General features: G+C 37.1%; 1 protein-coding gene across 1 annotated transcript; it reads right to left on the minus strand.

Moving 5' to 3' along the window:
- Nucleotides 1–917: 917 nt before the first annotated feature.
- Nucleotides 918–25,556, minus strand: LOC103449677 (rRNA biogenesis protein RRP5). The gene is made up of 40 exons (XM_029090408.2): nt 25,156–25,556; nt 24,839–25,050; nt 24,400–24,540; nt 24,108–24,281; nt 23,534–23,633; nt 21,661–21,779; nt 21,445–21,567; nt 16,162–16,233; nt 15,382–15,474; nt 14,288–14,401; nt 14,063–14,185; nt 12,662–12,847; nt 12,434–12,508; nt 12,191–12,327; nt 11,146–11,280; nt 10,651–10,790; nt 10,509–10,574; nt 9,781–9,887; nt 9,558–9,638; nt 9,391–9,465; nt 9,193–9,294; nt 8,789–8,957; nt 8,544–8,689; nt 8,268–8,351; nt 8,070–8,170; nt 7,773–7,923; nt 7,522–7,596; nt 7,233–7,380; nt 5,945–6,596; nt 5,259–5,319; nt 4,990–5,135; nt 4,710–4,893; nt 4,315–4,413; nt 3,626–3,993; nt 3,347–3,523; nt 2,271–2,373; nt 2,035–2,190; nt 1,694–1,924; nt 1,521–1,604; nt 918–1,429 (listed from the first exon to the last, which is right to left on the minus strand). Exons 1-40 carry the CDS (start codon nt 25,322–25,324, stop codon nt 1,322–1,324), a joined length of 5,787 nt encoding a protein of 1,928 aa, XP_028946241.1. The 5' UTR covers nt 25,325–25,556; the 3' UTR covers nt 918–1,321.
- Nucleotides 25,557–27,505: the final 1,949 nt, after the last annotated feature.

The following is a 27,505-nucleotide window of genomic DNA, read 5'->3' on the forward strand; positions in this document are numbered from 1 at the left end:
AGGAGGAATTCAAACTCTAGTGCAAAAAGAGAAGAAGTACACTGCCCTGATCGATTAGCCCAACCCGTATCTGCCAAACCTACTTTTGATGAGTGAAGATACACAAAGCTACTTCGACTTTATTCTCTCAAGAATTAAGGGCTCATTTGGAACCGCTTTTAATGACTGAAGCATTTTTGCATAAATTGTTTTTGAATTCTAAAAGTACTAGAAGTGCTTCTTGTAAGCTGCAAGCAGCACTTTTGCATAAATTATTTTCACCAAAAGCGATTTCAGTCATTTTAAAAGCACATCCAAACGAGCTCATGTGCTTCTTGTAGGAAGCACTCAAGTGCTTCACTTGCATTTTAGTGAAAATGGCTTAGGGATCAAGCGCTTCACTTGCATTTTTACTATGAATTGACCCCCAAGACATTTTCACTAAAAGCACTTTCAGCCATTTTAAAGACACCTTCCAAACGAGACTTAAAACTCTCTATTATCCATTATTTTAGAAAAATTCCTCTCCGTTATTATAAAATAGCACTTCTACAGTCTACTTGTAAGCGTTTGCGAGAAACAGTTCTTACAAATTGCTACTGGATATTAGTTTCCGTGAACTTTCGAAAACCTCATCAGTTTTGTGAAAGATTCAACAAGGGAAATTTATTGCCTATTTAGTTTTCTCATTGAACCAAGGTTTTGAAAAAGATATGCATTTTATTATTAGAGTTACATCATCAACTTAGCAATTATCAATACAACAATAACAACAAAACCTTCTCTCACTAAATGAGTCAGTTATATGAAATCTCGAAAACTACTTAACCGAAGAATTCTATTAGTATTAACTTGGTAGTTAGCATTGCAAAAGATAATTGTCGGATATTGAATCTTCTCACCAAAAACAAAGGGGTGAAAACAAAAACACGGAAAAATTCACTAGAAAACTACTCAACCGAAGAATTCTATTAACTTGCAATTCTCGAAGGGTTACAATTGAGATCAAAACTCCGCCGCCCGTAGAAAAAATGATAAGTTTCAGTTTCAACAAAAAAAAAAAGAGCGCCAATATCTTTCCGACGGAAATCTTACGTAGTTGTCAGTTATTTCTTACAACCTTGGGACAATTGGTCTTCAAATTTCTAAATGCTTCATCCATGGTAGCCTTCTACATCCTGCCATGTAGCCTCCTCATTGAGCTGAAACGACATTGCAACAATGACGATAAATTGGCCATCCCCCATCTCTCGTATAAGCGGCCAACAGCAAATTTGGTTGACAATCTGAAGATTATGAACCAGGAAACTTTGTTCCTTCGTAGTAAGAGGAACAATTGATATCAAGCTACTGTATTCTCCACATACTCCATTGCCTTCCGTTTCACATACTCGATCTTTTCTTCATCGCCGCGTGACTTCTCGTACGCCAGATACTTTTTAAATAAGAACTGCAAATCCAGAAATGAAGCACCCGTATAAGCTCTAACAGGAGACAAAGGCAAAACATTCTCAGTTAAAGGGGCATATAATTGTACACACCTTCATCTTTTTTGCTGGGAGACTCAAACTAGTTGCCCTCTCAAATAGTGCATGAATCAGATCGCTATTTCCAAGTCGAATTTCCTGCCACAGTGGTACAAAAGAGCGTAAATTACTGCCTTGAATTTGACACAACAAATGAAATACTGAAATGCTAGAAAACGGGCATTTACTTGATCAAGGTAGACGCTCCACAAGTCTGTTCTCTTAGGGTTATTCCGCAAAATATTCTCAAACATGGATCGTCCTCTCTCGGGTTCTCCACATTTAAACTCAAGGATAGCTGTCTGGGAATTGAATTTGATAAGCTTATGCTTAGGAAGGACTTTCTCAGCACGACTGAGAACATCCTGAATCCCATCCTGCTGTCGCGTTAAGAGCAGCTTTACCCGCCTTAGCCAAACCTACAAGTCCATTCAGAATCAATATACTGTTTATACATCAAAAGAGCCTTCGAACCTTTACACACACGCGTATACCCAGATAGGAGAACAAAAATGTAGGAAATCACTACCTTGCAGGAAGTCTTGAACTTCTTTGTCATTTTATCAAGTAGCTCATCAGCCAACCTGTGTTGCTCAGTCCTTTCATACAGTCCTAAAAGTGCTAAATGAACCGTTTTGGAATCATTACACTGTACTGCTCTTTGAAAGACTTTCTTTACAGCTTCCTGAAGAAGAAAAAAAAAGCAGGTTAAAGGGCTTCATGTCCACATAAGAAAAACGAGGATTGCTTTTACTATTTTATTACCTCTGGAGGACTTGCGTATTTGTTTTCCAAATTGAAATAAGCCACCCAAACATTGAGCTTCTCCTTCTCAGTCTCTTTGTCCAACTTTATTGTTGCCAGAGCCCTTCACAGAGAAAAGAGAATCATTCAAGCTTAATTATGTAAACACGGATTATTATAAGCAGCACACATATATACACGCAGAGTGTCGCAGACACACACATTAAAGAACTAAGAGCAAAAGTTATAAGCACCAAATATACCAGGAGCTTTTGGTTCAGTTATAAGCAATGTATTAAAAGCGTGAGGCGTGGGCGAGGCGTCCGAGGGATAGCCCAGCCTAGGCATGAGGCATGAGGCAAAGCCTCACGGGACCTAAATTTTTTAATATATACACTGAGCATACACATATATTATATTTTAAAAATATAAAAATATAAAAAAAGATTATTAATCAATAATCACCCTAAGCGCACACATAAATATATATACACACATATATTATATTATATATATATATATATATATTAAATAGAGGATGAAAAGCACAATGAGCACACATAACAACGCACGCAGACAGCACACACATCCATTATATAAAATAAAAAAAATCAGAAAAAAAAAGGCAGAGAGACGATAGTGCAAGGAAGGGGTATGAGGCAGTTAAAACCCTAGCCAAATTTTGGGTTTGGGAGTAAAATATAAAAAATATAAAAATAAAAAAAAGCAGCCAAACAGAGATGCCTGGACGCCTTCCGCCCACTCCCTCAAAACAGAGGCGGCAACCCTCACGCCCAGCCTCAGAGGCTGCCTAGGCGCTCCTAGAGGCGAGCATTTTAAAACATTGTGCCTACAATAGTTCGTTCAAACAAGTTTAGCATCTATGACAATCTTATTTTACATAACTTCTTTTAAGCATACCAGAAACCTCTTGTTCCGTACCCGAAACACAGGTTTTCAAACCCTATAGCAAACTACATAACTAGATTAATTAACCAAATATCAGGTCAAGGAGCCTGCAATATTTATATGATTATTCCAGAAGCATGACCGTCCCATTTGCATATAAGCAATGCGTGTTTTTTGCTAAAGAGTACCTTTCAGCAATTGAGCGTGCCTTCTCAACATTAGATGCAGAGAGCACAAATTCCATATATTTTATCCAGACAAAACTGCTATTTGGAGAAGTTCTAACTAGTTTCTCATATTCCTCATCGGTTCTGGGTATATCATTTGCCAATAGTCTTTCCTCGGCAGACCTTATTTCGCGCTCCCTGAAAAAAATTGTTTCCAATTAGAACCAGAAGGGTAAGTGAGGAGTGTGTTGACAGCCTTAGAAAATAAGGAAAAGGGAAACACACAAATAAAAACCCAACCTCTCTTCCTTAGCTTTTTTCTTTGTCGGCTGCATTTTCTTTTCGTTGACAGTGTCTACATCAAGATGCTCTTTATCTTCACCGTCGAATTGGTCTATGTCATCAAGAGTGACGTCAAGCGGAGGAACAAAAGCTCTAGATTCTGCTTGTGCAAGAAACTGGGATTCTGCATTTTTACTATCGACGTCCATGTCCTGGGTAAAAAATGAATTGCTTTCGGGACATATGTCTGACATAGTAACATCCGTAAGAACATTCTCCACAATGGTTTCATCAGGATCTTGTTCTGAAGGCGTCTCAAGGTCATCATTGTCCATAATATAAACATCCTTCATCCCGAGAGAAACTCGGTGCCTTTCCTTGTCCACCTGATCAAAGAAGTTGAATAATTAACACTACAGTTGTCATGAATGCATAACACAGCCATAACATTATAGTTATTGAAATGTGTAAACAGAACAATTATTTATGACAACACACTTTTCTTCTGGGGAGCAAAACAATTTTTTATTTAAGGTAATGTGTAAACAGAAACACTGAACCAAAAACACAATGTGAAATTACCTCAGATAGAGGTAAAAGTATTTTCATATAAATGTTCTCAAAAGTTCAGTGTTATGCAGTTAATAAGATAAAAAAACAACTGTCCAAGAGTAGGAATTTTCACAACCATAATAGATAAACAATACCTTCAATACTTTTGCTGTCACCCTCTCTCCTGTTTTGTATTTAGTTTCAATATTGTCAAGTTTATCTTCTGAAAGCTCCGACACATGGCATAGTCCAACCTAAGCACAAAAGAAAAAAAACATGAAATCCTTTCAATGAAAAGAGGTACATGAATTATAAATGCATTCCCACATGTATAACAAAAGAGAGGAATTTATTACAAAGAACTTTGCTTTCTATTTTTAAATTTGCCAGTGTACACTGCTCATCAAAGGATGCTTAAACAGAAAATGGAATGATATCAAAATTCATATATGTAGTCATCGAGGAAAAACATTGGGTAAATGTTGCCAAACATAGAGACATATAAATAGATATAAAAAGTGAACTTTGCTTGATGTGACTCATCCATTACCAAGTTTGTGTTGTCAATCGTGATGAATAAACCATATGACTCCATCCTTTTTACCCTGCCAGAGATTATATCTCCAACACGCAAGCTATCCAAATTATCACTTCCAAATTGTGGCACACTGCTTGTGTTCAATGTCTTCAAGGTGACTTCAACTCGCTTTGATAATGGCTCCACAGATGAAACCCTGCACCATAGCTTCTTAGTAACCAGTGCACCACTGCATTGAATTCTACCAATAAGTGTTACTCTTTTTCAACATGGGAAAAAAAAAATTACTTGCCTGCCAGTTACAAGTTTTCCAACTGGGAATTCCTTTTCGAGATCTTGAACATATCCATCAGATAAATTGGAGACGAGAATTTTCGCATCAAGCTTCCGCGAAAGTAAAATAAAACACCCCTTTGGTATTACATTTTTAACATAACCCTATCATTCAAGAATAATCATGAGCCACATAAGACACTACGATATCCTAATTAAATCAGAGTACATAAAATAAAAATAAAAAACTTGCAAGTAAAGCTTTGAAAGAGAGAAAATCTTGAACACCTGAACCACCATGTTAGGATTAAGATCTTCGATCGTTTCCACACGTTTGGTTTGAGAATGCCTGAACAGAAAAAATATTACTGTTCAGTAGCAAAACAAAGCAAGAGCCAAAGCAAGCAACAAACAGTGAAAACCGAAGAAAGCCAATCTTAATTGCAAAATTTTTAACAGTGACAATGCAAAAGTAAAAGTATGTTAAGCATATCAAAGTAAAATGTTATTCACATTCCCAGTTTGTCATTCTGAACTCATCTGTGTATGTGTTGAAATAATTAAATATAGATTTTGTAGTGCAAGATGACAAACTAGAAGTGTGAACAGCAGCTGTCAAACAAAAACTAATAGAACATGTCGCGATTTTGTAGTACATGATAACTCATCGTGACTGAAATAATTTCCAAGATGCTTCAAAGAACGCCATCAGTGTGGCACATGTAAACTCACACTGTACCCTATTCATTATGTGCATTACATTGTTTACACGCATATCCTTCATCAAGAGAACGTACAGCAATAAAATTCTAGACTGCAAGCATACGAGAACATAAGGTTAAAAATAAGTATTTTGGACAATTCATGCTCCTGAGATGAATTAAATATGCAACTTATTAACACAATGAGCAACAACAGTTTTAATAAAAGTCCATTGCTTCTATGTTACTTTGGCGATGAAGGCCATGACTTACGTGTCATCCTGGGGTTCCACAAAATCTGGACGGAGCCCGCCAACTAAAGAAGCGCGCAAAGACAAATCAATGTGGAAAGTTCCCTTCACAGAGCGGATAAGTTCAAGGACCTTGCATTTGACAAATTGCCCTTCATGATATCCAGACAATGGGTCAGACTCCCATGAGTCGTAAAGTTCAGTATAATGGACCCTGCCATAAAGATGGGGTCCAATTTGCACAGTCATTCCACTAACACCTGGAAGTTTTTTAATTATTCTCCCACCTATAACACGTCCCTCGCGAATATGAGCAGTAACATTCTCATTCATAATGTTAATGTGTGAATCATCCATCTTTGGAACCCCATGATCAACAGTTTTATCAGAGATGGGAGAAAAAGGATGCAGAACCAGGCGCAATAGCTTTTTCTCCCTGTTAACACTTAAGACATAACCAGATACAGCATTTCCCAGGTGAAAGCGTTTCTGAAATTCTTTAAGTTCACTAGGCTCACAAGCACTGTCGAGAATAAAAAGCTGAGCCCTAACACTTCGAGATATTGTCAACCAGACCCATTCACCATCCACTTTATAAACATAACCAGAGACACATTGCCCGGTTGAGAAATCAAGATCTTCAGTTATAATCTTTTCCCCTATTTCACAGGAACCTGAAATGAAATTGCAAATTCAAAATAAGACAAATAACGATTGAGGAAGAAGTAGGTAAGATAAATGAAACAAGACTTAGCCAGAACACCATTAATTAAATAATTAAGAGTAGTCAAGCAATCTGAATGGACATAGAATTTCCAGAAGATAAAATGTCATGACCTAGAAGCTTCAACCAGATAAAAAGAACAAACCTATATAAAAATTTTAACCATTTCTTTTCAATTGATTGAATCTAACAAGTTTTGACATCACAGTTGCATTATGCTATCAAGTAATATCCATGAGATGATGACTACTAAACTTCAGCACAGCCAATTATGCTCATGGTGCTGTACATCACATAATGAAGGTATCCCAGGAATAAGTACAGCTAGAGCAGCTGAATATAATTGACAGTATCATAGAAGCTGAGGAAATTCCTCAAAACAAGAGTTGCTTAGGCTATGACCCAAGATTTTATACTCCACATTTAAGATACACATTTTCTTGTTTACTAAGAAGAGAATATAAACGTCCGTTAAAGAGGATGCTTGGAGTAGCATTGGTAAATTTAACAAACAATCAGATAGTGCAAGAAATCACAATCTAAAGAAACAGACCAGTGTCACAAAAAATTATTAGATGCAAGTTACCCGTTAGCATTGTAGATTTCAAGGAAAGATCCCACTGGTAGCTCTTTTTGTTGTTATCTGAATAATTAGTCTTGGCAACGATCTTTGCAGCCACTGTTTGCCCAATTCTGAAGTTATTAAATGGGTCTTCCAGAAACTCATCATTTAGCTGCACAAATGCGGATCAGGGAAGTAGTTGTATCAGACAACAATTAGGAACACTGAAATAACATGCATATGATGGGTGAATGCATACAAAATTACAAATTAAAATTAAAAAGGCTTAAATCAAAGAATTCATAAGATGTACCTCTGTAATGTGAACCCGCCCATGCAAGCCAATTCCAAATTTCAATCTTAGTTCAAGAGGCTTTATTTCTGTAATCTGGATGGTGACAGCAGGTGATGAGAGCAATAAATGAGTACACAATAGTCAAAAAGATATTGTGTGTTTATTTATAAATATGTAACAAATAAAAAAAACACCAGAGCTCATGATAACTCAATACAATTGAAGAACAGCAGCAAGTTGTAAACAAAATCATCAGAAACGGATATTACCTCTGCCTCAACCATAGATCCCACTTTATAGCTGGACTTCTTCTTTGCCCGTTTTGAACTGGATGTCTCGGACTCACTTATAGATTTAAGTAGTAAAAGCAACCTACCTGTTGTTGTAGGGCTTGGAAGAGCCATAACAGTGGCATCAACACTGCATTAAGAGAAACTATTATACATATTGCTGGCCTATTTCTTTAAGACAACAAGACCACAATCTTTCAAAGCCGTATGCGACAACAAACAGATTGAATATAGAACCGGAAAAAAAAAATGTCAGATAATCAAGACCATGATCACCTTTGTCCATTCAAAAACTGTTTCTGAGGAACTTTTTGAGTATTGTAGTCGGAGATTGATGCATATCCTACAGCATAATTATACTTGGGGATTGAAAGAACCTGTGATAAAGAATATAAAAATCATATAAATAAGAGGTTGAGAACATGTGTGCCAATCAAAATATAAGGTACAACTTATATTAACTACAAAACTTACCAGGTAATTCTCTTTCACAATCTCAACAATTGCATTTACTGTCTGATGTACCTCCAGGTCATCCAATGCTTCACTTTTTCGTTTCTGAAATCAATATTTAAAAAAAGTAGAGCATAACAAGAAAGCTAGAAGTTACAACAACGTAAAACGCAACAGAGAATGATGAAAATCTTCACTAGTGAGAAATAAGTTTTTTAAGAAAGACTACTCTCAGATTCACTACTAAGTCGCACATCAAAATAGAAAATTCAAAGATATACAAGGAATGCATTTAACCTTCTTATGACTTTTCTTGTCAGAACTTTCTTTGAATTTATTAGTGAACTCTTGTTTCATCGATAAATCAACAAGGTGCTCCGCCTTGGCAACGTCAAGTACAACTGCATGAACGCTGGAGCCTGTTTCTACAACGGTCCCACCTACTGCAGAGATTACAATGGAAAAAAAAAAGGAATTTTATTACTGTCTGAAAGAAATTAAGAAAACAAATAATTGACCAAACCATCAGTGAAATAACTTACATTGGTAGTGTGTGATGAAACCAAAGACGTCATTATATTTCTCAAAGTTGACAACAACTCCAACATCCTTTACCTCCTGTACTTTACCCTCAACAACACTGCCAATTGTAAATCCTTCTGACCAATTTGACTTGGATTCTTTTGAGTTTAACAGTTGCAGCGTAGCAATCTGCACCAAAAGGAGCACTTTCAAGGGTTAGAACTATAATAAAACAATATAGACAGAAAATCTTAATAGAGCACTCTGCAATGTAATTTAACAATTACGTACTATGGAATACATATAAAACAACATATAAAAATTAACATAGGAATATAATCAATTAAAGAAGATAACTCGAGAACAAACAGCAATTAAACCAACTCAAGACAACTCAATTTAGAACGGTGCCGATGTTCATTACCTTCTCCTCCAACATAAAGTACTCCTGAATAAAGGACACATCTGTTGAAGAGCAAGATGACTGCTTCAACGACAGTGTTATTCGACCTGATTCGCTACTGACCTGGGGAGGAAATAAGTAGTTAAAGGATCTGATTGCCACTTACTAGTCTCATAGCAAATATAAATTTAAAAAATTTGTCTTAAACAGTTCACCAACATTTAGTATATTACTGCGAACAGATTGTCCAATGAAATAGGTTTCTGAAAGATCAACTTTAGGGTCATCCATTGCCTACAAAATGAAGAGAAAAAAAATTATTGGATTCAGATGTAACAGAGGTAGAGGGGGAAGAATATGGAAAACTTGAAGGGGAAGAAATGAACCTTATGCCTGGGGGAGAAACCAGTCAAACGCCCAAGAAAGCGAACAAAACACCCAGTTTCAATTAAGTTACAAATGTAGCCCTAGTTCAATCAAACAGCAAAAATTGTCACTTGTAAGTACTAAGCAATCATTTTAACTAATAAACAACCATATATAACTTGAATAAAGTGTTCCCACAAAAGAATAGCATTCCATACACATCGAAAACTTCAGGGTGCTTACATGTACTAGCGAGTTAGGATGAACTTGACTGAGTTCTGAGGGAAGCTGCTGAAGTGAATTAATCAAAGAATATTTTGCAGAAAGGATCAAATTGTTCCCTTCAATGTCTACATCAATCCAAGACAAAATTTCAAGATTAAAAGTTATCAAAGATGATACAGATTTCATCCAACTGTAAGAAATTTAAAATTGCATTGAGAATACCAAATTGAAATAGCCAAAGAGAAAATTGTCAAAACCAATAAGAGACCGCAGAATAATAAATGAATACAATTTTAAATTAGACACTCCAAGATCAGATATGTAAGAAAGAAAAGAACTATAGGAAAAGATATGATGCTGGAGATAAAGGATCCCCAATCAATTGGAACATGAAAAAGGTTACGAACTAATTAATAATACAAAAAAAAGATTTCATACAGAGAACAAATGCGTCAAACATAAAAACTTCTAAGAAAATTCGACCTCTATTTAACATTTCCCATAGATTCTTCCATTAAATCCAATATGTCCTTTTTAAGTCCACATGGATCCACCCTTTTCACTGTTCTCTTACTATTGTTTTGTTTGTCCATGAAATATTTTAGGGAAAGGTAAAAGAACAAATTTCAAAATACTTTCTCTAATTGTCGGTTTAATAAGTAAAAAAATAAAAACAAAGAGAGAGAGAGAGAGAGAGAGAGAGAGAGAGAGATCAATAGTCAATAGGGGTGATGAAGTTCTCATACCTAGCACCAGCAATTGATCAAATTCATATCCAGGCTTCAAAACTGACCTCATCAAAGCAGCAAGCCCTGCATAGCAAGAGATAGAATGAGAGCACCAAACAAGAGACCAAAATAATCAACATCAATGCAAATAAATATATACCGTGGTGATCTGACAAGTGATCAGTAAAAATTGTTCCCATCGAGTAACCTTTTCCATTAACATAAACAGCACTGGGGGTTACTCGATCAACAACTCCAGAAACAAGGCAACCCAACTTGGCTACATCATCCTCAGAAACCCTGTCAATTCAAATCCAATCATATCAGCAGAACAAATATTCAGGCTTGTCTTCTTCTTCCTTGGTAATTGAAACTCAAACTTAATGCCCTGGTATTAAAAATTTGAAAACATAACCCACTATATAAATCTAAATCATTAAAGCCATCAGGGATCTAACTACAGCATACAGCTTAATGGAAATACTTTTAACATTTCAGAGGCATGGATACATTGAAGCATTTTAGTTTTTAACATTTTTCTGAAAATGGACAATACATTAGGGCATTTGTGTTCACTCCCAAAAGTAAAACCAAGCAAAAGTCACAAATAAGTGCATAAAGTTGAAAAATAAAGTCATAGCATAAGGAAACAAACCTTGCAGGCCTTATTACGAAGCTAAGTTTGATCCGCCTTGATGTAGGATTGGAATTGATAACTCTACATTTGACAACTTGCCCAACATGATACATTGAACTTGGGTCAGATCCTGGTTCCAATCCGAGTTCAGATCTGGTTTCAAATAAGAACAAGTAATCAATAACAAACAAATGTGAGTACAATTAAAAATAAAAATAAAAACAAAACATACCACACAAACAAAAACCAAATAGTTAATGTTCTGCATAAATAAACAGACAATTTTAATGAATTGGTGTATTTAACAATGTGTCACTTCCAAGACTTCTAAGAACATTAATTGAATAAATAGAAACGGAGAATAAAGATATGCATACTGCACCTTACTTTGACATCTTCGTGTCAAATAAATGATATCTTACTTCCAATCAATAGCCAAGAGGAAAATCCCCTTACTTTGGCTATGTCCATATTTAAACTGAAGGAAAAACTTACAACAATTGGAAGACATTCATTTAGAATGTTCATATATGAACTAGAAACCTTTCCATAGATTGTATATATGCAATACATTCATCTCCATTGTCAAACAAATATGAGTAATTCTGATCACTGATCATACAGTCTCTTCTGTAGACTAAAGATACAAGAAATACAACTTTCTTTTACTTAGCCTTTCCCTGTATTAAGGTGCATATGCCTTCAGGTACAGTTTAAATGCTCAATTAAATCATGTCGAGCAAGTGCCTGAACTTCAACACCAAAGAAAAATACTAGCCTTCCATTGGTTGAGCCTTAAATTTAAGCTGGTCTTAGCAACGAGTACATTGCCAACAAACATATACAACGAAACATCTATGCTGAGGAAATGAATCATCTATAGTAAGAAATCCACCAACAAGACGGGAAAACAACACATGCAAGTAAGATTAACACTGCAAAATTAAGAAGACGTATTCCATATACCAAAATATAGAGTATAGAATAACATTCATTATGATCATCATTCAAGTAAAGAGATTATTTAGATTGCAAGCTAAGTGGTCACTGGTCAGGGCCTTACCTTGGAGCAAATCCTTGGACTCCATTGTAAAAATGGACAAAGCATCCATGTTCTTCAATCTTTCTTATCCACCCATGGGTGATTAATCCGTCAGCAGCCTCAGCATATGAACTAACAATCCCATGTTTCGATTTCACCTGTAAATCAGCCAGATGAATACTATTTGTAGAAGATTGAAAGATAATATGCCAACCAAAGGAAAATTATAGAACAATCAAAACTTAAAACAAAAATATTACATACAAGTGTTTTCTTGTGTGTAACAGTTATTCTCTTGGACTTGCAACCAAGCACACGGAACAGAAGTTCAGCTCCAATCTGCAGAGTGACATGGGAAATGGAATGAAAAGATTCAAAATTAAATTCCAGACGACGATTATCACTATAATATCATTGACGTGTAAAAATAGAATCCATAGGAGAGTCCAGTGAACATATATCATGGCCGAAAAGAGTACACGTATAAGATACCTTAAATTTTTTTCCAGGCTTTGCAATTTCAAATTCAGACATATGAGTAAGAGGGCAAAGTGCCTTCACACCACCAGAAAATTGCACGATAGCACCAAAGCTGTCCACAGCTATGATTTTACCTCTCACCACCATCCCAGGCTTGACATCAGAATGAGTAAAGACTGTCCCTTCCATAGCGCTGGCCTGCTTCACAGAAATCCAATTAGACATACTTGTAAATCAGTAAGGGCAACACCTAAACATGGAATAACCAGCATCGTCTTAATGGGAGAGAGTAAATCCTGAATTTTTCTAGACGGTGAAACATAAGTTCCAAGGAAGGTATAAATCAAGCTAGGGTATGAAATGATACAGAAAGAGAGCTATCTGCATATGTTCAGTTAGAAAAAGGCCCGATTTGGTTGCTTCAGAAGACACAAGGATATCCACAATATATAGCTCAAAAAAATTTGCACAACACAGAACACAAAGAACCTTAACATAACAATAAAAGGCTCCATCAGTGAACAAGAACAGGAACAGGGTTACCACCACCAGTGACATTTACAATTAAAATACAGAAAAAATTTCTAGCATCTAAGAAAATATTTATTAACTGTGGAAATGGAAGAATACAATTTCTAGTTTTGTGGAGGTGCAAACAAAATGAGGTAAACTAGATAACTGGTTCATCAAATCTGACTCAAACAAACAAGATGAGGCTCTAACTCAACCTAATATTCCAACCAAATCAGAAATATTCTAATTGCAACACTACTTGGTAAATACAAGATACTGAAAATAAGAAATTACTCAGTTCAGTTGTTCTTTCCTGAATAATCCACTTTTATATGTTAAACTTGAAGAGAAGTTGGCACATAAGAAACTAGCTGACAATTATATTAACCACTTGTCCCTGGGATCCTAAGCATTGCACAAGGCTGTAGAGATTGTTCCTATTTGGTCTATCAATCCAAAAAGTCATCCTTGGATCGATGGTGGACAACTCAAATATGTTTATCAAGATAAGTTTATTTGAAAGTGAGATGACACCGTCCTCTCATGCAGATCCGTCTTTAGTTGCCCATACAACTCGAGATCAATCTTCAGATTGGGCTAATATCATCATATGGCTAAATGAGTTCTAGATTCAACATTTTATGGAATAGCATACCAAAGTTTGCAAAACATGTTTTTGATACATGTTAGATGCCACTTAGGCTCAGGCTTCTTCAGCACAATAGCCTAAACTTCAAAGTTCATGTCAAAGTCGTTTAGTAAATGATCATTCCAAGAGAGGGTAATATGGGCATTTAGGCAAAAGCTTTGCAGCTCCCTTTCTACAGTACACTACGCCACAAGGTGTAATATCAAACAAGTGTATGTCACCAGAAGCAAGGTTGAACATATAAACATCACCTTCAAAGTCCCTGTCGCAAGCCCTTCCAGGTGTCTAAAACCAAGAATTCTGACACGAACACGACTACCTAGCTTGAACTTTTTTTCAAGCTTTCGAGCATCCTCTTCAGCCACATCAGATATCTATAATTAAGACAATAAATAAAAAAAAAGATTCATCATCTATATGATAACAAATATGTAAGCAAAAGTAGCCTCACAATTAAAGCCACAGAATGAACGTACACTAACGTATGCCGGAGTTGAAACCGGGGTAGATGGTATTTCAAGCAGAAGGCCCAATCCTTTGTCGACCCTAACCACTTTTGAGTCATCACATATGTCTCCGATTTTAACAAGCTACACATTAAAGCAAATGATGTTAGTCTCAAGAAGGGTGGTTGTTGTTCTCTTTCCCAATGGCCTTCTGGACTAGTTTTTGACAAAAAAGCCTCCACAAGCAGTTATAAGATGGGCACAATAGTGGCAGAGAAAAAAGAGAGAGCATGGGAGAGGAGGTGAAGAGAATAAAAGGAGAATGTCTGAATATTCTAAACACTTGTTAAATTTAATCTTCTTATTCTCTCAACACTGTGTGTACCAAAGAAAAAAAAAACTATGGATGTTTTCCAGGAAAAAATTCCATGCAGTGGTGATACTTCTCTGTTTTGATTGCAGTCCACAATGTTGATAGTTGCTCAACAAAAGCTCCATAGATTGAAGGAAAAAAATTAATAGTAAATTAGAAGAACATAATCCAATTGATTCTTAGTTGAGAAATTGCCTTGGTGTCCTCCCATTGCATTGCAAAGTAAGAAGGGTGTTTTCCTAAAGTATTTGAGTTTGAAGTATTTTTCTCTAGACGTAATCTCATCAAGGGCATAAATGTGAAAAGCCCAAAGTTTAAATTCATATGGGATGACCAAAGATATCTCCATGGCTATTTTTAAACGAAAAACAAAGCATAATAACAGTTGTTCTATAACAATCCTAATTTTGATAATGAACAACGACTGGAGCATCAATTTATGGAAGAAACAAATCATTCTACAAACAGACTAAAAGGGACCCCAGCTGAGCATCTGCTTGCAACAACACAAGTGAAACCCTAAACATGTGCCCACATATGGTAATATGGACCAGGAATGACTCATCAATCCTAAATTTAAGTATACAGAGTCAAATCTTGCTCACAAATAGGTTATAGGACTACAGACTACAGCTGCACAACACACAATAATACAAAATTAAAAAGGAAAGATAAAACTTCTGAGTCCAAAATTTTATCTCAGAGCATAAAGTGCAAGACATTAGAGATTTATGAATGCAAAATAACTTACTGAAGGAGGAGCCTTGTTACGGACAAGATGTGGATTCAGTGTCAAACCAACAGCTCTAGTTGAAGGATCAATAAACAATATTCGAGCATTAACCTAAAACAAAATAGTATAAACACATTTACAAATAATTAGAAACACGCAACTCAAAGGAAATGAAGTAACAAACGAGACCCCAGAGTACTCAATCAAACCAAAATTAATTGGATAAGAGGAGTCGTTAAATAACTTACTAAAAACCACTAGATCAACAATATTTAGAACATTATGCGTGCAAAAAAAATAACCATAAGATGTAAAATCATCACACAGTACTCAGATCTACATCCTTTTTTATAAAACTTAATCAAGGAGGAAAAAATTAGACGGATGACTTACAGAAATATTGTAACATAGAGATGAAAGAAATAATACAAGGAGAGGACACACAGTTGACTAGAGGGCTAACACACTAATCCAACAAGATCATGATCTAGAACTTGCAACAGACATGAACATTGTGATATTTCCTTTTTGCGGTTTTAATGTTGTACTATAGCCAAACCAGATAAGACCAATGAAAAACAGAAGGCAGCTTCGTTTTTTGGGCGAACCGAAATCAAGCACCATGCTAAGGAGTTGTCACAGACCATGCATCAGATGTAAATAAATAAATAAATATACATATGCTGTCCACTGTTAATACACATACAAATTATATTCATGTTTCCATTTGCCATTACACCATTGGCGGCACTAAGTAAGAATTATTCAGATGAATTGACTGTGCATTTTAACACTTGCCTTCTTGTGTTGATTGTACTCCTCCTTCCAGTTTATGGTAGGGCAACTATTTTGCAGATGGAATAAATCAACCTGCAAATTTGAAATGAAGAAATATATATATAAACAACAACAACAACAACAAAGCCTTTTCCCACTAAGTGGGGTCGGCTATATGAATCCTAGAACGCCATTGCGCTCGGTTTTGTGTCATGCCCTCCGTTAGATCCAAGTACTCTAAGTCTTTTCTTAGAGTCTCTTCCAAAGTTTTCCTAGGTCTTCCTCTACCCCTTCGGCCCTGAACCTCTGTCCCGTAGTCACATCTTCGAACCGGAGCGTCAGTCGGCCTTCTTTGCACATGTCCAAATCACCAGAGCCGATTTTCTCTCATCTTTCCTACAATTTCGGCTACTCCTACTTTACCTCGGATATCCTCATTCCCAATCTTATCCTTTCTCGTGTGCCCACACATCCCACGAAGCATCCTCATCTCCGCTACACCCATTTTGTGTACGTGTTGATGCTTCACCTCCCAACATTCTCTGCCATACAACATCGCTGGCCTTATTGCCGTCCTATAAAATTTTTCCTTGAGCTTCAGTGGCCTACGACGGTCACACAACACGCCGGATGCACTCTTTCCATCCAGCTCGTATTCTATGGTTGAGATCTCCATCTAATTCTCCGTTCTCTTGCAAGATAGATCCTAGGTAACGAAAACGGTCGCTTTTTGTGATCTTCACTAGATTGCTCCGGTCATTAGTGTGGATAAATATATAAATGGATAGAGATAGGAAAGCAAACACAAGATGTACGTGGTTCACCCAGATTGGCTACGTCCACGGAATAGAAGAGTTCTCATTAATTGTGAAGGGTTTACACAAGTACATAGGTTCAAGCTCTCCTTTAGTGAGTACGAGTGAATGATTTAGTACAAATGACATTAGGAAATATTGTGGGAGAATGATCTCGTAATCACGAAACTTCTAAGTATCGGAGTGTGGTGTCGTCTTGACTTGCCTTATCTGTCTCATAGGTAGATGTGGCATCTTCTCTGGAAGTACTCTTCCTCCATCCAGGGGTGATATCTTTAACTGGTGGAGATGCACAAGGTAATGTATCAATTTCACTTGAAGCTTACTTGTAGTTTCAGGCTTGGTCAAGCGCGATACAAACCATGTAGTAGGAGTCCCCCAAGTCGCCGAGCTAGGGGGTCTGCTGAAAGAGGTGACAGACAAGGTAAGCAATCAGAGCTCCGACTGATTGTTCACCTTCTCCCCATCTTGCAGCAGCATGAAGGATAAAGAGAAGAAAAATGAGAAGAGATGATATGAGATACTTTTGCTTTTGAAGAAGTAACTTTCCACAGGCTTATTCTTGAACTGAGCTGGAGGGTTTTCTGGTTTCCTCCAGAGTATAAGGCCGACTGAAGAATTTGAGGGTCAAAACAAGTCCATCAAATCTAGAGTACGTTCCACCCTGCTGATATGAGATACTTTTGCTTTTGACAGAGTAATGGATGTATCGGCACGTGTGCTGTTACGCTTGTCTCCACATGCTTCCTTGTATCCTTCGCACTTGCCCTATCTGTTCCTCAAGCAGATGCGGAATCTTCCCTGGAAACATAAGATGATGAAGATGAGTACTCGAGAGCAATGCCAGGTAAGTAATCAGGTAAGGGGTTCCAGGCAGTCAGTTCCTGGCTGGAAGCTTGATTCCAAGTGCTGACTGATTGCTCTCTTTCTCCTTGTCTTGCAGGTAAAAACAAGGCCAAAAGAAAAAACAGGGAAAAAGCATGATATGGGATACTCTTGCTTTTAACCCTGATGATATGAGATATTCTTGCTCTAGTATAGCTTGTTTGCAGAGGTATTATCGGGGGGAAAGAAAGCTGAATATTTCGAAAGGCTTTGTTGGGAGTGCCCTCTCAGATATGATGAAGGGTTGAGCATTTTTGCAGGTCTGCCTGTCCGTTGGGGATGGAGGTCGACATATATAGGAGTCTCCCTAACAACAAGTAGTAATGCTATTCCTTTACCCTGCTTGGTCATAGCACGGTAGTGGGAGCTGCCAGTTTCACATGTTTTAACTCTGTCAGAGCACTTTGAAAAAGTGGTCTGTGGTGTCTGGCTCTCGAGATTCGGAGAACGATGCCTCTTCGATTTTTGAGAAAGCAATCATGCTGGGGGTCTGACTCTCGAGATTCGGAGAGCAGTGTCTCTTCGATTTTTGAGAAAGTAATCATGTTGGGAGTCTGGCTCTCGAGATTCGGAAGGCGGTGCCTCTTCGATTTTGGAGCAAGCAATCTTGTTGGGAGTGTTGTCTCGAATGTGAGTAAAGGTTGGACATGTTTGCTAGTCTACCTTGCCACGAAGCACAAAGGTTGACACACAGGGACTTTCCAATTATCCAGCAATGGTACTGTTCCTTTACCCTCTCTTCGATTTTGAGAAAGTAGTCATGTTGGGAGTCTGGCTCTCGAGATTCGGAGGACGGTGCCTCTTCGATTTTGGAGCAAGCAATCTTGTTGGGACTGTTTTCTCGAATGTGAGTAAAGGTTGGGCATGTTTGCTAGTCTACCTTGCCACGAAGCACAGAGGTTGACACACAGGGACTTTCCAATTATCCAGCAGTGGTACTGTTCCTTTACCCTTGTGGGTAATAATATGGTAGCTAGACCTTCAAAATTTATGTGTCTAAACTTTGTTAGTGCTGTTTCTTTGCTATTCTTTTACCTTTCTTGGTCAGAGCGATGTAGTGGGAGCTGCAAGCTTCACGTGCTCAACTTTGGCAGAGAACTTTGGCAAAGTGATCTGTGGTACCCATGAGTTATTGTTGCGTGTGGGAAGTGGGTGATTGAACAGTAAGATTCATGTGCTTTCTACTTCACCAGAAGTCTTCGACAGAATGCCCATAATTTCTGCAAAGCTGAGTGTGCGTGTGACAGGTGCTGACAAGGCTAGAAAAGTAGATGCCTCTTCGATTTCTGAGATCGGCCCTCGTGGTCTCTGAGCAGCCCAGCTTTTGAGAAAGCGAGCGCCTCTTCGATTGATTCGGAGAACGGTGCCTCACCGATTTTTGAGAAAGCAATCATGCTGGGGGTCTGGCTCTCGAGATTCGGGGAGCAGTGTCTCTTCGATTTTTGAGAAAGTAATCATGTTGGGAGAGTGGCTCTCGAGATTCGGAAGGCGGTGCCTCTTCGATTTTGGAGCAAGCAATCTTGTTGGGAGTGTTTTCTCGAATGTGAGTAAAGGTTGGGCATGTTTGCTAGTCTACCTTGCCACGAAGCACAGAGGTTGACACACAGGGACTTTCCAATTATCCAGCAATGGTACTGTTCCTTTACCCTCTCTTCGATTTTTAAGAAAGTAGTTATGTTGGGAGTCTGGCTCTTTAGATTCGGAGGACGGTGCCTCTTCGATTTTGGAGCAAGCAATCTTATTGGGAGTGTTTTCTCGAATGTGAGTAAAGGTTGGGCATGTTTGCTAGTCTACCTTGCCACGAAGCACAGAGGTTGACATACATGGACTTTCCAATTATCCAGCAGTGGTACTGTTCCTTTACCCTTGTGGGTAATAATATGGTAGCTAGACCTTCAAAATTTATGGGTCTAAACTTTGTTAGTGCTGTTTCTTTGCTATTCTTTTACCCTTCTTGGTCAGAGCGATGTAGTGGGAGCTGCAAGCTTCATGTGCTCAACTTTGGCAGAGAACTTTGGCAAAGTTATCTGTGGTACCCATGAGCTATTGTTGCGTGTGGGAAGTGGGTGATTGAACAGTAAGATTCATGTGTTTTCTACTTCCCCAGAAGTCTTTGACAGAATGCCCATAATTTCCGCAAAGCTGAGTGTGCGTGTGACAGGTGCTGACAAGGCTGGAAAAGTAGGTGCCTCTTCGATTTCTGAGATCGGCCCTCGTGGTCTCTAGGGAGCCCAGCTTTTGAGAAAGCGAGCGCCTCTTCGATTTCTGAGATCGGCCTTCGTGGTCTTTGAGCAGCCCAACTTTTGAGAAAGCAAACGGCTCTTCGATTTCTGAGATCAACCCTCGTGATCTCTAAGCAGCCCAACTTTTGAGAAAGCAAACGCCTCTTCGATTTCTGAGCAGGCGCCTCTTTGATTTCTGAAGCTCCGTCGAGTGCAGATTTTTATAGAGGCTGGCATTAAGTTCCAAAGCACACTTGAATCTCCACCAGTAGAAGCTTCATTCTTGCACTTCTAAGATCTTGATTTGTCCGACCTCTTCTCTCTTCAACACCTTTGAAAATGTCTGGCCCCTCCGACCGTCGTTTTGACTTGAACCTTGTTGAAGAGGCAGCCCCGCCTTCTCCAGACAACATATGGCGCCCATCCTTCGTCTCCCCAACTGGTCCTCTTACCGTTGGGGATTCCGTGATGAAGAATGATATGACCGCTGCGGTGGTGGCCAGGAACCTTCTCACTCCCAAAGATAACAGACTACTTTCCAAACGGTCTGATGAGTTAGCTGTTAAGGATTCGCTGGCTCTCAGTGTTCAGTGTGCAGGTTCTGTGTCTAATATGGCCCAACGCCTATTTGCTCGAACCCGACAAGTTGAATCATTGGCGGCTGAAGTGATGAGTCTCAAACAGGAGATTAGAGGGCTCAAGCATGAGAATAAACAATTGCACCGGCTCGCACATGACTATGCTACAAACATGAAGAGGAAGCTTGACCAGATGAAGGAAACTGATGGTCAGGTTTTACTTGATCATCAGAGATTTGTGGGTTTGTTCCAAAGGCATTTATTGCCTTCGTCTTCTGGGGCTGTACCGCGTAATGAAGCTCCAAATGATCAACCTCTGATGCCTCCTCCTTCTAGGGTTCTGTCCAGTACTGAGGCTCCAAATGATCCCCCTCCGGTGCCTTCTCTTTCTGGGGCTCTACCGACTGCTGAGACTTCTCCTAAGCAACCTTTGTGAAGGCTCCCTCTTGTGTGTTTATTTTGACTCATGTATATGTACATATTTGTAGCTTATCGGGGATATCAATAAATAAGCTTTCCTTCATTTCAACGTATTGTGTTAAATACACCAAAGCCTTCTTCGCTAAGTTCTTTGAATTTTCTTTTGTTGAAGCTTGTATGTTGAAGCTTTCTGAGTGGAGCATGTAGGTTGGGGTAGTGTTCCCTTAATTTCCCGAGTGAGGAAAACTTCTTGGTTGGAGACTTGGAAAATCCAAGTCACTGACTTAAAATTTGTACACATAGTGACATAGCCTGCTGTCATCTTTTGCTCATATGATTCGTGTAAGCAACTCGTATAAAAGGAATACACAGATGAGAACTTACAGTTCCAGTAAAGTAAGTTAGAAATGATAACATAACCCCATTTTCAAGGGTCGATAGCACACGAGCATTAACCATCATGCCTGGAACGAGTAGATCAATTGAAATTCCCTTGAGATCCTTGGTCTGTATATGATTTCAGAAAGAAAGAACAAACATAAATAAGAAGGGAAAATGTGAAAATGAAACATAAAACACATGAGAGCATGGGGGGCATACCACACATTTTGACACAGTTTCTGGGTCAGAACTCAAATACACAACCTTGCGGATTTTATCAACACTTTTAACAGCACCTTGAAGTAGTTGCCCAGCTTTCAGTTGAATCTCCTTGGTGTCTGAAAAGACAACATAATGAAAAGCTAATAAATTTCTTATATTAAATCAATGTATTAAAAGCGTGAGGCATGAGCGAGGCATCTGAGGGATAGCCCAGCCTAGGCATGAGGTGAAGCCTCATGGGACCTAAATTTTTTAATATATACACTGAGCGTACACATATATTATATTAAAAAAAAAGATTAATCAATAATCACCCTAAGCACACACACATATTATAAATACATATATACACACATATATATACATATATTATATTATATATATAAAATAGAGGATGAAAAGCACAATAAGCACACATATAACAATGCACGCAAATGGCATACACATCCATTATTTGGGTTTGGGAGTTAAAACCCTACCCAAAATTTGGGTTTGGGAGTTTAAAAATAAATAAATAAATAAAAAATCGACTGAGGCGCGCCCTGAGGCGAGCCTTTTAATTAAATAGAAAAATCAGAAATTACACCTGCAGCATATGGCCAGTCAGAATTTATCCCCAAACAAGTGAGAACAAAGAAATGAAATTTATAATAATAATAGGTAAATAGAACAAACCACATAAAACCTCAACTGTGAATTTCAGACATGAAACAAATACAGATTCTTGCAATTATATTCTGTGTGGAGTATTACAAGATAACCATTTAATTATTTATCCAAGATCCTCTAAGAAACCGAAAAATTAGGAACACAGAAACAAGCAAATGTAACCTCATGTATTGTCAATTCAATTAGCCATCATGTGACCCTCAAAAAATACTTCAGAATCTTATGCTAAAGTTTAGGATGTTGCATGTGAAAGTTCACTCCATTTACTCTTCACTGGTACAGAAGACCAAGAGTTATGACATAACATTTTACAAACATCAGAATATGGTATACTACAGCAATAACAGAAGAGCCGTGTCCCACCCACCTATTCCTCAGAAATATTACATTTAACTTCCATGTTTTTCCTAATGACCTCTGTCCATCTTATTTTTGTTTTCTTGTTTATATAATCACCCTAACTATTCTATTCATCTTCACTTCTTTTTCTTTTTCAACAAGAAGAAAATATTTTTATTGATTAGAGTAGAATCCCACACAGAATAATGAAAGCATTATATTAATGATAAAAAGATTTTGAGCCTCTGCACCCATTGCCTATTGATTTTGGGCTGAACCTCCTTTCGGTAGTTATGAACTGTTATGCACTTAATCAGCACCCACAAGCAGCCTATACTTGTTTATGTTTACTCTTGCTACAAAAGTGCTCTTAACTTCTAATCAATTACATGACATTTCAAAAAGTAAATAATCATACAACATAAAAGTAAATATTTATATTTCTACAACTAATTCGATAGTTATGAACTGTCATGTACTTAATCAGCACCCATAAGCAGCCTAGACTTGCTTATTTTTACTCTTACCACAAGGTGTTCTTAACTTCTAAAGTTCTAATCAATTACATGACATTTGCAAAATGTCAATAATCATACCACATAAACGTAAATATTATATTTCTACAAATACAGGTCCTCACATAGATGTTTCTCAACCTTTAGATCAAATACGGACAGCTTAGGCGCACCATCGTAACTGATCTAATAGCAGGAAATATGATCTCACTTCAGGATCTTATTTAAGGACCTTCTGAGAGAATAATGAGTAGGTTTAAATTTATATAGGGCTAGAAAGAGTAAAGAAGAAGGTACTAAAAGTAATTGGTACACATAAACGGGTAAACCTATACATGTGGACTTACCAGATTCACTCTTTTTTGGCAAAAATCCCGTAAATGAAGATAAACCAAAATGGAGAATATAACCATGGTCTTCAATGCTTTTAACATATGCAGTAAGGACCTGAAATTAAAAAATAACAAAGAAAAAATTTAACATGGTACAGAATAAAATAAATAAATAATTAGAAAAGATCAGGTCTGCTTTATCAGCCAAACAGAGAGATTAGCAGCATTCAACTTTAAAAGCAGTGATGCCTTCCAAAGGCACAGCTGAACTGGCCTCATTTCAAATAAACAAATGGAACAGTCACCATAATAGATTGCTAGTCTGGGTTCATGTGGTTGCCCTTGCTGCATATTTCTACAATGCTTCATGTTGAAAACTGATATCTAATATAACCAATAATGTCTTTCTTTCTACTAGAGATGTATCAGCTATCTTCGTTATCTTATTACATCATATCAAACTATGAAATTCATATTATGATTCAGAAGCTTTCAAACTATTTATCAAAAGCAAAAGCTGGATGTAAGAAGAAATGAAAATGAAAAACTAGGTATGAAAATGAAAAACTATGTGATCAGATTATCTTACCATGCCTTCTTGAACAGACTCCAAAGTGAAGCCCTTGTACAACGAAGATAGGCGCAAAGAAAGCCAGATCTTCCTTTTCCCTTTCTCTTTCTTATCCTCATCTAACTTCAATACAATGCAAGATACCAGCTGCCCAGTATGGAATACGCTAGGAAGGAGACTATCTGCTACAGCCTGGTAAATATTACAATGCAAAGATTGCTCAGAAAAAAATAAAAATATTTTCAAATAAAAAGTGGGATATAACATGATAACAACGATGAGATTACAGGAAACAAATACTTATTATTACCTTATTTTCATCATCCAAAATAGGATCAAAAGCTTCAGAAGCTCGAACTAATCCACGCAATCCCCCTGGAAGACTAATTACGAGGTCCTTTTCATTTACTTCAGAGACAACTCCCCAGACCTTCATTCCAGCAGAAATATTCTGGACAGACATAAAGGAATAGTACATCAACAACTTTTAACCAAAAATAATACTGAGAATACCATATGATGCATTGACTCGAAAAAATATACAATGTACTTTATATAATCTTTTTGGAGGGCTCTTAAGTATTCTTCGGGGATAACAAAAAGCTTCACTTCACAGAGCCTAATAACATCATTTATCTTACCTGAGGTATCTAACACATACATATATACACACATTCGAAAATTTAACAAAAATTAACGTAGATTCTTCATTCTTCCAAAAATTACAATGCTTTATGTTTTCAGGCTACCTTCATAGTGATCTTGTTTGCATATTTAGGTAGCTTTCCAGAAATACCGTCACCGAAAAGCGACCCCAAATCGTCCTCCTTCGTTGCGACACTATTCTTCTGCATCCCTTTCTTCTTCCTCTTCTTCAGCTCCCGCTCCTCTGCCTCAAATTCAGCATCGACTTCGGCCCGAATTTCATCCCGCTCTTGTCGATTCAAAGCACTTCCTCCCCCTTCAATAAAAAAAAAAAAAACTTACAAACCATTTAATTCCCAATATAATTTAAATACCAAAACACAAAATTGAACAAAAATAAATAAATTATAGAAGTTCAAACCTCTGGGGAAGTCGGGGACGTCGTCTTCGAGCTGCAAAGCGACGGCTTCAGACCTGACGTCGTCGTTTTGGTCCTTGTTTGGTTTGAACGGTTTTTTGGAGGACTTGTTGAACTTTGGAGCATCTCCGGCCTTCTTCTTGGCCTCAGGTTTCTTGAAAGGCGGTGCCATTTTCACAGAACGACAGCAGTGGTCGTATGCGACGAGAGATGAGCGTGTATATATATATATACGTGTGTGCGTATATATGCGTCTGGGTTTTTCTCTAGGATTGGGGTTCTAGAGGTTTAAGGAGAAAGGGGACAGAGAGCGGGGACTGCAACTCGGCGAGGGTTTAGGGCGAGTGGGGGTTGAGGAGGGGGATCAAGTCAAACGGCGTCGTGGGGGGTTAGGGCTTTACGTTATGAACGCTGTCGTTTTGGGAGTTTTTTGTTTACACTAATGGCACGTTTAGGGTAATCGAAATCCGAAATTGAATTCCGCGATACTCAAATGTTTACCAAGTATTGGGAAATCAAACATTTGTTGGGACCCATGCAAATTTTGGAATCCGACTTGGATTTCCTACAATTTGGTGGTATTTGAATTTCATATTGTCAGGGGTAATCGGAATAGACATTTCCTCCCTATTATGCCCTTATTTATTTTTAAGATTTTAAAATTATCCCTCATATTAACCCATCGAAACACTAAGGACGATATCTTTTTTGAAACCAAGATCAGCTGGTGGTTTCGTCACGACGGTCCTTCCTTTCTAGGGCCAAGAAGACTCAAAAGCATTTCAACATTCCCCTAACCAATATTGTGTAATTCACCAGTGTCAGGATGTGCAAAAAGTACCTTATCAAGGTTAGTCACAATTATGCTTTTTAAATTCCTAAAGTATCATTTTTCAACTTTTTGAAACTAAACTCAAGACCAATTGGAATGTTCACTAATTGGGGACTTGGCCAAGACTTTCAACCATGGAAACCTAGAAATTCCAATTGGATATGTCTCAGAAGAGTCGTTTCTAGCTGATCATATTGTAAAGTGAAATGAATTCATATATTAAGTGGTTAAAAGTATTTATCTTTGTATCGAATCGAGTGTTGTCGGCGTTTCATTCATAATTTAGAGAAGTGTCCTCAACAACAAGCCGGGCACAAGTCCAATCAAACATGGAGACAAAAAGGGTGAGAGCTTTGTATCCAGACCGCACCACGAGGCATTGTCAGCAAGTCGGGTTGTTTGGGAATGCAGCTCCAATCAAGCGGCAAAAGTATTTATCTTTGCTTCTGATTATGAGGTATTATGTTTGAAATTATGAGGTATTATGTTTGAATTTGATTCCGAGGAATTATGGTGGAATATCGCCTCCTTCGATCACTTGTACCTAAAAACGAAAAAAGATCCTTTGACAAAAAAATAAAATAAAATAAAAACCAAAAAAGATCATATTGTGGATTATGATTTCGGAGTTTTAATGAAAAGTCCGCGATACTGTTCACTTTAACTAAAAACCATATTTTTACACTAAAAAGTCAAACCTGATATTATTCATTTTACCCTTTATTTTGTTCTTATCGTTAAAACTCAAAGTTTTCAAACCTTTTCATTAGTTTTCCTTTAGGAAAAATTAGTATTCGGTCCTTAGTTACTAATGTTCTTTGATTGAAACCTTATTAGTTTTCAGATTTTGATCAAGGTCCCTAGTATTAATACAATAATGAATTTACATGTCAGTTACATAATTTTTAAAATAAAAATTAATAATTGATTTAGGATTTTAATACTCACACCTTTATTAAATTCCTAAATAATTTTCAATTCAAAATATTTCCAAAATAAATAAAAAATTAGAATAAGTTTGTACCCCTTAATTTTTTTATAAAAAGGTTTCCAATTTTTTAATCTTATATGTACTCATTCATGTAATTTTTAAATTTTTAATCTTAAAATATACCCATTCTTAAATATATCAATTTGTTGTAGTAAAATTTACCCTTTTTTTATATAAAATCTATTCAATTTTTTTCTAATTCATTTTTAAACTTATATGGGTACATTCTTTTTTTTTTATTTGAGAATGTATCCATGTCAAATTTAATCAAAGAAATTTACTAATATTATTAAGCCTAATATCTATTATTTTTTGTGTGGTTTTGAAGAATGTACCCATATTTTGGTACAATAATTTTTTTGTTAATTTTAATGAATGTACCCATTTTATATACATACATACATATATATACACACACGCACACACAATATATTGGAGAGTATAATTTATATTTTAATAATTTTAATCCACAAAGTATGGGTTTTTTTATTTAAAATCTCATTAATACAAACAACTATAAATTTCAATTT

This window comes from Malus domestica, chromosome 12, assembly GCF_042453785.1.
Source record: "Malus domestica chromosome 12, GDT2T_hap1".
NCBI classification, from domain to species: domain Eukaryota; kingdom Viridiplantae; phylum Streptophyta; class Magnoliopsida; order Rosales; family Rosaceae; genus Malus; species Malus domestica.

Coding starts and splice junctions, on each gene's coding strand:
- LOC103449677 (XM_029090408.2), bottom strand. CDS start 25,324: ATGGCACCGCCTTTCAAGAAACCTGAGGCCAAGAAGAAGGCCGGAGAT. Junction 14,186..14,287: donor CAACTCCGGCATACGTTAGT/GTACGTTCATTC, acceptor TCTTAATTATAG/ATATCTGATGTGGCTGAAGA. Junction 10,791..11,145: donor TTCGTAATAAGGCCTGCAAG/GTTTGTTTCCTT, acceptor TTGAATTGACAG/GGTTTCTGAGGATGATGTAG.